The sequence below is a fragment of the Hypanus sabinus genome, chromosome 1, assembly GCF_030144855.1.
Source record: "Hypanus sabinus isolate sHypSab1 chromosome 1, sHypSab1.hap1, whole genome shotgun sequence".
Lineage (NCBI taxonomy): Eukaryota > Metazoa > Chordata > Chondrichthyes > Myliobatiformes > Dasyatidae > Hypanus > Hypanus sabinus.
Genome location: NC_082706.1, coordinates 114,949,589 through 114,962,785, shown reverse-complemented (window position 1 = coordinate 114,962,785; position 13,197 = coordinate 114,949,589). Strand labels below are relative to the sequence as shown.

Sequence of the window (13,197 nt, the reverse complement as noted above, 5' to 3'; positions counted from 1 at the left end):
TACAATGATATCCACTATTATCATTTATGCTGAAGGAAGTATTAAATGTAATCTATAAAAGAATAAATGATTAAACAATAGCTTACGGACTCAGAAGAAAGAACAACATTAATCCCAATTGATTTACAAGGGAATACAATTCTCGTTATCAGTAAATTTTAACCCAAACAAGTTTCCAGCACTCTCTCGCAACAAAGAAGCATTCCTATTTTAACAAAGCAAAGAAGCCATTTTAACAAAGGAAAAGAAGAAACCCCCTTTACACTAAATTATTTCAAGATCATTGTTAAAACATAATAAAGTTAGTAATATTTTCTCATATAAAATTATCTTCCGGTAGAGGCTTCAAGGTGGCGCCAATCAACCCAATATCAGCACTGTATTAGAGGAACTATTTGAGGTGTTTCCAGGAGACAGCCTGCTCATGGACGCCGGACCAAAAAGGTGCAGGACATGTGCTGTGGTAGGGAATTCTGGGAATTTGATAGGATCCAAATATGGACCATCGATTGACTCTCACAATCTTGTGATGCGGTAAGTTGCCTGGAGCAGTGGATTTGTTTAAAATATTTGTGCATATAGAATTTACCAAATGACCCCATAAGAATAGTTATTTCCTTAGAATTATGCTAATAGATAGAAAATGGAGGAGGTGAATTAAGAGAAATGTATGTACCTCAAAATTTGATTCTATGCTATTCTGAAGTTTGTTCAGCTTTTAATATAAGATAGTATTTTTGATTTTAAAAAGGTGGGGATATTGAAATCAATAAACTATGGGCTAATTATCTTAGCATCTGTAATAGTGAATGTTTTTAAAGATGCAAAAGAGCACTTAGAAGAAAATAAGGCAATCAAGAAAATGTAGAGGGTTCATCTTTGACCGTTTGATTGCTGTTGATGAAGTTATATCTATTGCGAGGTTGATCATTACTTAATTTCAAGAAAGCTTTGATAAGGTGTCATATCAAATTTTATTGCCAAAAAAAGCAAATAGAGTAGGAACAAATATGTTGGTGTAGATTGAAGAGAAAGCTATTTGCCATACGTGTTTTCTCTAACATGATATAATGAACAGTGTGTCACAGAATCAGTTCTGGACAGAGTAAAGGATTTGCAAAACATGAGTACCCAAACAAGTACAGCAAGCAAATAAGAGTCTAGATAAAATTAAGAATATCTAATAAAAAGTTATTGTTTATTGCATGTGGAAATAAATCCAAAAAAAACACAGGTAATATGTAAGTCATCAGCAAGACCTCATCTGGAGCACTGTGTACAGAACTGACCTTTTTATTTAAGGAACAACATTAATACATTGGAAGCAGTTTAAATAATGCTTACTTTTGTCTTGTTTTCATATGAGGAAAGATTATAGAAAGTAGCCTTGTAATTAATATCCAGAATGGTATGGGGCTTACCTAATTGCAACATATGAGAATCGTAGGACATTTGTGAACGTGTTTTACCTCTTGTGGAGAATCAAGAACTTGGGCGTCAATGTTTAAAAGTAATAGGGTGACTGCCCATTTAGGGAAGAGATTTTTGTTTTTCTTAGAGTCACGAGCTTTGAATAATTGTAAGGCAAATTTAAATAAGTTCTTGATAAGCAACGGGATGAAAGCTTATTAGAAATTGAAAAATTCTAGAGTAGATTCAAGAGGAATAACGGAAAAGAGCTCCAAAAATTCACAACCCTCAGAGTGAAAAGTGGTCAGAATTTGGCTCATTTGCTTCATTTTCATTTTTTCCTATTAAAGTGGACAAGATCACACTTTCCCACATTATGCTCCATTTGCCAGATCTTTGATCACAGAACGAAATATTGACCACGACTCTGGATCTCTACAAAAAGAAGCACCACACTTCCAAATAGTGGTCTAGCATGTGTAACCTTTCCTCATAAGGCAACTTCCCAAAACAAATTTTAGAAAACTTCCTATGAACTCTTTTATTTCCTCCCTTCTATTAGAGTCACCCACTCCTAATTTGTATATTTGGAGTATAGAGGGATATGGACTAAACACTACAAAAGGGGACTAATTCAAGTTATAACTTGGTTAGCGTGGATAGTTTGGAGTGAAGGGTTTGTTTCCACGCAGTGTTTCACTTTGACTCGAAATGTAAATAAATAAACATTGTCTATAGAAACCAATTTAGATCTCATTAAAAGAATGAGCAAGAATTTTCTGTGCATTTGCAAAATGAGCTGCTCTTTTTTTTCTTTTCGTATAGGATGAACCATGCAAAGACCGTTGGCTACGAGGCGGATGTGGGTAGTAAAACCTCACATCAATTCATGTATCCTGAAAGTGCACAAAACCTAGCAGAAAATGTTTCTTTGGTCCTGATACCATTTAAAATATTGGACTTACGGTGGCTAATAAGTGCCTTTACCACGGGGAGGATCACCCGGTGAGTCAGATGTTAATTCTTCCCAAAAGAAATACACATGAACATATAATGATTCCAAGATAGTTAGATGTCCTCCACATTAATGTCACTAATTTTGCTCTTTTTTGCTTCTGTGCCCTGAAAGCATTGACTCATTATGAATTACAGCATTTAATGGGCCTATAGCTCTTTCTTAGCGCACACAAGTAGCCCTTGACAGGCTGTCTGACTTAAATCACCATGGGCTGTCAATGATGTGTAAATTCCACTCTAAAACATACATGATGGTGCTTAATACAATTTAGTGATTCATTGATTACATCCCATTAATTGTCCACACAAAAGCAGTTTAACGGTTGTGGAGGTAACATTGAAATATCCATTGAAAACAACAAATAGTAATTATTACATCAATGGTCCACAACAGGTCACAGATTTTTCAGTAAGTAGGAGGAACCACATTATTTAGATAAAATTGTGATATATTTCTACCTATTTGTGTGCTTGGAATAAGATGAATTGATGAAAAGTTCTACATGATACCTTTTTTATTAACAGTACGTATACTCGAGTGTTGAATAAAATCAAGGCAGATAGAGATAAGGTGAGTTACAATTTATATATGCCGTATTTAGCTGATGGTTAAGCACAGATGTATGATCTTCAGTGACAATGGAAGTGGCTTAGTTGTAGCTTATCTACTTATTTTAATTGAAGAACAGAACTAGATGGTACATATTTGAGTAAATCATTGCAAATATAAATAGAGTACAACAAAAATGATGGAACCACACAGCAGGTCAGTAAGTATCTGTGGAAAGAGAAATAAAATTAAGGTTTCAGGGTTGACGACCACTTATTAAAAAACCAAAAGTGAGAAATGAAAGTTTGTTTTAAAATACAGAGGGATGAATAGAACAAAAGGAACATCTCTCACGCGTCGAGGCCAGGGCTGCTGGGGCTGTGTTTTAGTTAGTATCTTAGTAATGGCAACGAGGGAGAGATTACACCTCAAGTATTCTGTGTAATTTCGGCTTCCGTATCCAAGTAAGGTTACATTTACCATTGAATGAGTACAGCAGAGGCCTAACACATATTGGAGAGAGTGTGACTACCCTATGAAAAAAGATTAGGTCAACTAGGTCAACACACAGAATATGCAGGAGGTTTTGGAGCTCAGTTAGGTTTGCATTTACTAGAGTCTAGAAGAATGAGAGGAAATCTCATTGAAACTGACAGGGTTTAGCAGGCTTGATGTTGGGAGGATCTCTTCTTTACTGGGAGTTCTAAAACCAGTGGTCACAGACTCAGAACATAGGGTGAGACATTTAGGGATAAGATAAGGAAAAGTTCTTCTTTCAGAGGACAGAAACTGCTGGAGTTCCTTCCCACTGAACTCACTGGAGGCCTGATCAGTAAATATAATTAAGAAGGCAATAGATAGATTCTAGACATAAAAAGCACAAAGGGACATTTGGGTGAATAGCGAAACAGTATTGAGAGAGAGGACCAGTCACAATCTGGATTTTACTGGGCGAGGAGAAATGTTAAAAGGTGAATGTGCATATTGATTTATGGTCAGTTTCATTGTGACATCCCAACCAGAGCACAGATCTTCCCTGCATTTACCTAGTCAACCCATAAGAACTCTGTACATTTCAAAGATCACATCTCTATCTGAACTCAAGGAATAAGTCTAGTCACTTATTCTGTCTTCTGTTACTCCATCCAATGGCAACCCCCATAAATTTCTTGTTCTCTAAGTCTATCCTCATAATTCATATATTTGTATGTTCATAAAATGCCTCTTTCTCAACATTAAATTTTATTGACCATAGAACAGTTCAGCAGAGTACAGGCTCTTAAGCCAATGATGTTGTGCTGAAGCTTTAACTTACTTAATGATCAATCTAGCACTCACATAATACTCTAATTTCCTTTCACCCATGTGCTTTTCTGAGAGGCTTGAATATCCCTGATGTATCTAGAGCTACCACCATCCCTGGCAGGGCATTCCACATACCTACTACTGTGTGCCAAAAAAACCCTTCTGGCATCCACCCTGCCCCAGTAGCTTTCTCCCAACCCTCTCCAATCTTCCTGTACTACTCCTATGACCAGTAAAGTTGCAAAGATCATCGTGAAACACACAAGAATCTCTTCCCTCGCTTCCTGTAGCAAAGTGGTATATCCTAGCCGACCCCCTGAACTTAACTTTCCTAATGCTCTTTCTTAGCATTGACATTTTCCAGCCTATCAGCCTGTTCTATGCCTACCACGCATTTATCAATTTCCCTCTCACTGGCAAATACTGAAGCAAATTATTCATTACAAATCTCCCCTAACTCCTCCAACTTTAGGTACATGTTTCCTCTTCTATCCCTGATTAGTCTTACCTTGACTCTAGTTATCCTACAGTCCACATTATATGCAGAACAGCTATCTAATTCTCAACGTCGGAATTGGTGCATTAACCATCTGTCCCACCATATTCCCCTATAAATGGTTCACCTTGCCTCCAGATATTTTGTGTTGTAATTAGTAATTGTGTGCTTATGATCTCCTCTTTAGTAATACCTTCTTTTGCCCAATCCCTGGCCATTAGAAACTGTCCCCATAAGGATATTTTTAATCCTGTGTCTACTTCTCCCAGAAATGGTCTAAAACCCATTGGAATCCATCTTGTGCCTTTAATGGTAAAAAAAACCTGTGTGATGCAGAAATAACAGACATTGAGCATCTGAATGCCCAATTTGGTGTTCTTTAAATTTAGTTGCAGAGCAGTGCCAGCTGGTGGTATAGTGGCATCAGCGCTGGACTTCAAGGCAGTTGGTCCTGAGACCCAGACAGGTCCCAGCCTGTGCAGCCGCAATATCTGTGCGGGAGAAAGGCCTGGAAACCTACTTCCGTATCTTGTCATGAAAACCTTAGGCTCCATGAAGTCATGAAGAGTCAGGCTCAACTTAACAACTAAACAACAAATTTAATTAAAAGCACACAATACAATTTTGATATATTATCATGCATATATTTAACATTTGAAAAACTAACACATGGATGATAGAAAAATGGAGGGTTACATAAGAGGGAAGAGTTCCATTAATCTTAAGGGAAGGTTAAAAAGTTGGCACAACACTGTGGGCCAAAAAGCCTATACTGGGCAATAACATTCTGTCTTTTTTCCTCTCTTGTTAGTCCAATTTAGCTGACAGCTGTATCCTGGAGTACTGAAACCAGTACTTATTTTAGTTAAGAGTCATCAAACTTTGATTTAACACTGTAATCATACCATTTGGAGCTGCACCCAGCCACTGTAACGATACTTGCTTTGCCTGAATGAACTTTAGCAATGGATTTGGAAGTATGGCATAACTTGGCTTGTGGATCTAAGCTTCTGTTATGCTGCCAAAGGTGACATCAGCAAGCTTAAATTAAATGTCAATTCTACAACATTGTGAAATTCTCCTCTGAAAACAATAATTTGACAGAGAAACACCTGAAGCTTATTGCCTAATAAAAGAGTAGTGGAGGGGAGAAGGTCAATGGTTTCAAAAGTAAATCAGAGATGTACTGGAAGGAAATAGAATTGCAGGCACTGGGAAAAGAGCAGAAGACTGCTGTAAAATAGAGACAGCATGTGAGATGGGCTGAATGGTCTGCTGTGCCACAATGTCTATATGAATGGAAATATTCTACCCCTCCAGTGGTTCAACATCAGTGAAAGCGTATACTGTATGTTGCTACATTGATCTTTTATGTGCAAACTGAAGAATGTGACTCTGTCAATATCTGGATAGTGTGCAATCAAAAGAATTGAAAGGCAGGTCAACAACTGTTCAAAGTTCAAAGTAAATTTATTATCATATATGTCACATTAAAAAACCCTGAGGTTCATTTTCTTGTGGGCATCCTCAGTAAATCCAAGAAATGCAATATGAAGGATTGCACCCAACAGGATGGACAAGCAACTAATGTGCAAAAGACAACAAACTACAAATACAAAAAATAATAAGGTTGCTGTAGCGGTTTAACACAATCTGGCTACTTACACAGACACAATCAAGTGGCAAGCATCATACGGATAGGACAAACCATAATAACCGTCTGGATATAATGATACGGGATAAACAGACAAGAACAACTTATTTAATAGATATAGCCATTCCAAAGACACATAATTCACAGAAATCTCTAAGTGAAAACACCAGAAATATGCTGCATTGAAAGAGGAAATTGAAAGATTTTGGTGGAGATAGCTGGGACCCTGACAGATATTCCTTGGACATCCATTAGCTACAAGTGAGGTGCCAGAAGATTATTGGTTGGTTGATATTGGTGCTCCCTTTAAGAAGATCAGCTGATAAGCCAAGTACCAATGACTAATGAGCCTTATGTCAGAAGTGGGAGACCAATGGAAATAATCTTAGGGAGGACTGGTGCACATTTGGAAGGGCAGGGTAAACATAGTCTTTGTAGGTCTTGAGTGAGAATATATAAATATGACAAGCAAGGGGGTAAAAGATTAGTGGGGTATGCAGGAATTGAAATATACAATAGGAGTGATGGTGATACAAGATGGACGAAGTAATGATGGTGTGGAGAAGTATGCTGACAGGAGGAGGAGTTGGGAAAAATTTAAGCCATCGAGCCTGGTGTCATATTTGCTTAATCTTAGTATTCATAGATCTGGAAAATATTAACCCAGCTCATAAACATGCAGCTAGATTTTCTGGGTATGTTCAAGCTTTGCATTTATTTTGCATGTTCACATCCTTGCTCTCCAAGTGCCTCTATTAACCTGTTGGCTCAGTCATTTATATCCCACTGCAACCCTGCCCTCAACAAAGGAAACCACGTTTAAAAAAAAATGTCAAAGCTCCCAGCATGCAGAAAAAAAAGAGCAAGTTGCGCGAATGCCAACCAAAAGGGTGGGGGGGGGGGGGGAGACGAAGAATACAGAATATGAAACACTAAATCACAAAAACGTCAAAGGAGTCCGGGCTCTCCAGCACCATGTCTCTCGTTATCTGCTGGCTGCAGTGTTAATCCACTCCAGTTGAAATCATACAACACAGCAACAAAAAAAAAGAGCATCCAGAAACCAGAGGCACCTCATAATGTGAACTACAGAGTCCAATCCATAAATGGCATCAATTAAACTTTGCCCAAGATCCATATAATTTGGCAACATCAAGCAAGGGGAGAAAGGGAGAGAGGTAGGGAGGGAGAGAGAGAGAGAGAGAGGTGGGGAGGGAAAGTGGGAGGGAGAGGGAGAGAGAGCTCACCCACCCGCCTTCTGCTCTCATGCCCCTTGATTTGAATCTGGATTGATACTTTAAATAGTGGGATCAGTGAGAAACGGAGACCATCTTGGGAGTGCGCTCCATCTCCAGGCTTCTTGGCCTTCAGACCGCACGCCTCACTCGAAACCTTTCTGAACTCCCTCAAAGTTAGTAAAGGGCCAGATTGCTCAGTCAGCCTGAAAACAAAATGTAGATCACAGGCTCCAACAGTAGCAGGACGAAATTTGAAAGAAAAGGATGAAGAAAACAAAGTAAAAGAAGTAGTTTTGTGGTCTGTCGTGAAATATTCCCATCACCTTATTTGCCCTCCCACCCATACACAGTCTGCAATTGAAAGCCAGCTTATTTTCTCTCCTCCCCATTTTTGATGAAAGCATTGAAATGCCTTTACCTGTTTCTATTTGCCTGACCTGCTGAGAGTTCCCAGTATTTCCCGTTATTTCAGATTTTTAAATATAATTTTAAAAACTTATTGTTTGTCTTCCTCTAGACCAAAGACAAATCTCTAAATCAGATTTCTTGATCTTTATATTTTCAGGTATTAGTTGTGAACCCACATTTTTTTAAGTACATTCATAACAACTGGACTGAGAATCACGGGAGGTACTCATCAACAGGAATGATAACCCTAATTTTTGCACTTCATGTCTGTGATGAGGTAAATGTAGTTTCTTATATAAACAAAAGAATGCTTATTAATTTTGAACACCATGATAATACAGAGCGCAACCTGGTAACTAACAAGAGCAACAGTCACAGGCTGTAAATGTCTCCTCACATATCTTTCGGTTGAATTCAGGTTTTCTTTAGTTAATTAATATTCACGGCACACAAGGTTCTGGTGTTCTCTTGTGAATTGATGAATGGTGTTGAAAGGAGCATGGATGTCAACTGAGTCCCAAACAATTGCACTGCCTTCCACATCTCCTCCAGTGCTTCACACATAGTCTGGAAGTCATGCAAGCAGACATTTGCTTTGCAGACTCATTGCATGCCAACAAGGGAAAAGGATGAGAGTAGATGGACACTCCTCACTTGCAGCGTTATTCTAATATCTACAACTTCTCTTGCCTGCAGGTGGATGTTTATGGATTTGGTGCCAACAAATTGGGGCACTGGCATCATTACTGGGAGAAGAATCCGGGAGCAGGTGCTTTCCGAAGAACGAAAGTTCATGATGGAGATTTTGAAGCCAATGTCATCCAGACACTTGCCAATATTAGCAAAATACAGTTTTTCAAAGGTGCTTAAGCCTGCAAGAATGTGACTCATGTCCAGGCAAATGCATATTGTATCTATCTGTATTCATTGAGGTGATGGAAATGGGAACACTATCTTAAACTCAGGCAAATAGAAAGAAAAACTACTCTATACCATAATGTGCTTTAGCTTTAAACTTAAAAGGGCATTCTTACTGTGAGATTTTGGTGTTCTTCCGAGTTTTAGATTCCCTCTATCATTTTGATTCTATCGATTGTAATTCTCAATACCAGCCTAGTAAGATAATTTCATATTGTGTAGCCAGCAACTCAGTTAGCATCATCTCAACTCTTCGCATTCACCCTGAGCTTTGGTGAAGAAAGATTGCCAACCTGGCATGAATTTTAGTTGCAAGTCTAGAAAGATTCAAGATTCATTGGGGTCCTGTGCATGGTTATCTGGTTTTCTGGACAGAATAATTGATTTAAATGTTTCAAAAGGCAGGAGAAAAACTCTCCTCTTGGTTTAGTGCTCAAAAGTTGACTTGGCAACATGTGCACAAAGGCATCTGATGAGGCTGGCGCTGGGACTTCAACATGATTCTTACCATCCAGATTTGCAGTTGGGTGAGATTACCCAGAATCACATATTAGCATCCTGGAATCATATCCTAGGTTGTCCTCAATTCTATAACATTTAGGAGAATAGTGAAGATCAGAGAGTAAGTACAAGGAAGTAAAAAACATGGACACAGTCCTGTCGTGCAACTGCACTATGCCTATATGTTTATAAAAAGGCTACTTCTTAACTGTGATTAAGAATTGTCAGTTAAGCTTTTTCTTCCATTCTTGCTATGAATTACTCAGACAACTTAATTTCAAGACTTTTGAGATCTTGTGCATTGAGGTGTTTATGAGGAAGACTTCCCATTCTGATCTCAGCGTGAAGAAGTATTCCTGTGCTGACTTACGACAGCTGCAAAGGATACTCTTGTAGTTGTAAAGTGAAGGTTAAATCAAAAGAATATTGTTATTCTTCAAAACAACTTGCCTTACGTTCCCTATTAAAGGTTAGCTGAGCATTTAAGCAAATGCATCCTGTGGAAAAGGTATTACATCAGAATTCAACTTCCTCCATAAAAACTTCTGCCAATAGTTTGATTTTCTCCATTGAAGTAATAGCACAAAATATTTATGAAGACAAGTCAGGACTTTGATAGAACTGTAATGTTCACAGGAGAACATCCACCACAGAAAGAATAAAAATTACTTTATGGACAGAAACAGGACTTTTAAAAAGAACAAATGTTAATGTTTCATATGTTAACAGACAAATGGCCTTAAAAGGGTGGTAGAAGGAACTGAATTTACTAGTCCAGTGAAGCTAAATGCATTTGAGGCAAAGAAAGGATCTACTGTGCATCTAATCACAAACAAGAGAAAATCTGCAGATACTGGAAATCCAAGCAACACACTAGAGCAGGGGTCAGCAACCTTTACCACTGAAAGAGCCACTTGGACCCGTTTCCCACAGAAAAGAAAACACTGGGAGCCGCAAAACCCGTTTGACATTTAAAATGAAATAACACTGCATACAACGTTTTGTTTTGCCTTTATGCTATGTATAAACAAACTACAATGTGTTGCATTTATGAAATTGATGAACTCCTGCAGAGAAAACGAAATTACATTTCTGCATGCAACAAAAACATTTTGAACTCCGAAAAAAAGAGGTTGGGTTTCAGGTTACTTTTAAGTAAAATACTCAATGTCTATTTGAGTTCTTCTTGTATTTATGAAAAACGCCAAACTTAAATTTGCCGCCAGCAGCAAACCAAAAATAACGTCAGCCAGCTGTCAACCTGAAAAATAAAAGGACTATTTCACTGAACAATGAAAACATATGAATATACGTAAAATAATAGGCAATTAAAATATTTATCATACTTGTTCAGGTTGACTCACACCTGACAATGCAGTCGTATTCAGTAGGGATGGATCGATGCTTAGGGGAGTGACCGGGAAGGATAATGTGTTTTTTTCCTCTCTGAACTCACAGAAGCGTTTCCCAAACGATGTTTGCATTGCGATGATTGCAGAATGTAAATACTCCGAATTTATCATGTCGTGACCTTGTTTGAACTCTCTCAAATTGGGGAAGTGAGACAATGTGCCTTTCTGTAAATCTCTGGCAAGCACTGTCAACTTGCGCTCGAATGCCAAAACATCCTCCAACATGTGCAGAGCTGTACGTCCTTACCCCGTTGAAGAGCTGTGTTCAGCGTGTTCAGGTGCGCTGTCATGTCTACCATGAAGTGTAGCTTTTCCAGCCACTCTGGCTGTTCCAGCTCAGGAAAGTTGAGCCCTTTGCTGCCCAGGAAAGTTTTCACTTCTTCCAGACACGCGACAAAGCGTTTCAGCACCTCCCCTCTGGACAGCCAGCGATAAAAACACGTTGTAGCGGTGTGCTACACGCAGTCAGTAAACTGCAGTCAAAGATAGCTTTATTCGAACTAAACAGCCTTGCTTTTAAGCCTCCCTCAACCCGCCCCCCCATGGGCGCGGATGCTGCAAAAGACACGTACTCACAAACCCCCGTAGGCTATCTCCCTTAGCCTGATCGCTGGCTAATTGTGAGCCGGTTCGGATGTGTCAGGAAATGGGTCGCCACAACGTCTTATTTAGATTGTACAAGATCACCATAATCTTCACATTTAGATTTACATTTCAAAAACTAACAAACTAACATAAAATACATTTTAATTAAATACTGACCATGTAGCGGTGTGCTACACGCAGCGCTAAAATTACGACACGGAGTCGGTAACTGCAGTCGAAGGAAAAAACTTTATTCGAAATCTTCAGCCTCATTTTTAAGCCTCCCTCAACCTGCCCCCCCATGGCGCAGAGGCTCCAAAGCTCTGTGCTCGCAAACCCCCGTAGGCTATCTAATTGTGAGCCGGTTTGGATGTGCCAGGAAAAGGGTCGCCACAACCAATTATTTCCCAAAGCAACAGGGAGCCGCAGCATAGACGTAAAAGAGCCACATGTGGCTCCGGAGCCGCGGGTTGCCGACCCCCGCACTAGAGGAACTCAGAAGGCCAGGCAGTATCTATAGAAAAAAGTACAGTTGATGTTTCAGGCCAAGACCCTTCAGCAGGACTGGAAAAAAAATGAGGAGTAGGATTAAAAGATGGGGGAGGGGAGAGACAAACACAAGGAACCTCCCTCTGGTGCTCCTCCCCCCTTTTCTTTCTTCCATGGCCTTCTGTCTCTTCAATCAGATTGCTCCTTCTCCAACCCTGGATCTCTTTCACCAATCAACCTCCCTGCTCTTTACATCATCCCTCTCCCTTCAGCTTTTACCTGTCACCTTATGTTTGTCTCTTCCTCCACCTTTTACACATCAAGAGAGTTCATATTGAAATAAGGTCTACCCTCATAGGAACCTACTCAGATTCACACAGACCCGTTGGGTCTTCAGAGTTAATTCCCTGAATTAACCTTTAAAAGCCTAGAGATGAAGAAGTCGCTAACTAAACTTAACCATTTTTCAGTGGAGGGGTATTGTCACTAATTTAGATTCCAGGTAAATTCTGACTTCACTGGTGAACAAGTAATTTTCTATCAAACATATTGTTGAGAGCCAACTTGACTTCTGTGGGTCCGTGAATTATTCTCAGAATCAAAGGCTTTTACGGAATTATTTTTTAGTTTAAACTTAATAATGGATGGAATGAAAAGTAGGGTCCAGTTTTTGAAGTTGAGGTGATAGGGGTGTAATAATTCTGAATTCTCTTGAATTTTGTATTCTATTGTATATTGTTTACTATTTAGGATTCAAGACACAAACCTATATTAGTAATATTTTAGCATTACAATAAGTTTAATATATAATCTATTTAATTATCTCTAATTATTCATCGCCTACTTTGGTGTTACTTTTTTGAATAATAATATGGGAAATTACTTCATAAATTAGTTTAAAATCAAAGTAATTATATTGTGCAGAGAAGTCCATTTGTAAATGAATCATATAGAACAGGGCTGTTCCAGCCCTTGTCCAATTTTGAAATGATGATAATATCATTCATGTGAAACGTGATAATACTGCCCTGTCAGGTGTCTGGTTTTGATTAATGTCCAGAAAGACTTCATTGCAAGCTGTTGAATTGAGAATCAGTTATATACAACTAGGTAGAAAACAAAGAATTCTACCAGCTTGTTGTAACTCTATGACACTACTCTCTGGCTGTAACAATACAGAATGAGACCCTGGAAAATATTGACTGTGTCTCTTA

General features: G+C 38.7%; 1 protein-coding gene across 2 annotated transcripts in view; it reads left to right on the top strand.

Annotated features, from left to right (window-relative positions):
- The window catches only part of LOC132396947 (CMP-N-acetylneuraminate-beta-galactosamide-alpha-2,3-sialyltransferase 1-like), a 56,918-nt gene extending 43,721 nt beyond the window's left edge, over nt 1–13,197 (top strand). For both annotated transcript variants that reach the window (XM_059975098.1, XM_059975109.1), the window contains exons 3-7: nt 341–534; nt 2,236–2,415; nt 2,953–2,998; nt 8,236–8,355; nt 8,775–13,197. In XM_059975098.1, coding sequence (XP_059831081.1) covers nt 341–534; nt 2,236–2,415; nt 2,953–2,998; nt 8,236–8,355; nt 8,775–8,948 — 714 coding nt within the window. In that variant the 3' untranslated portion in view covers nt 8,949–13,197. The remainder of the gene's footprint in view (nt 1–340; nt 535–2,235; nt 2,416–2,952; nt 2,999–8,235; nt 8,356–8,774) is intronic.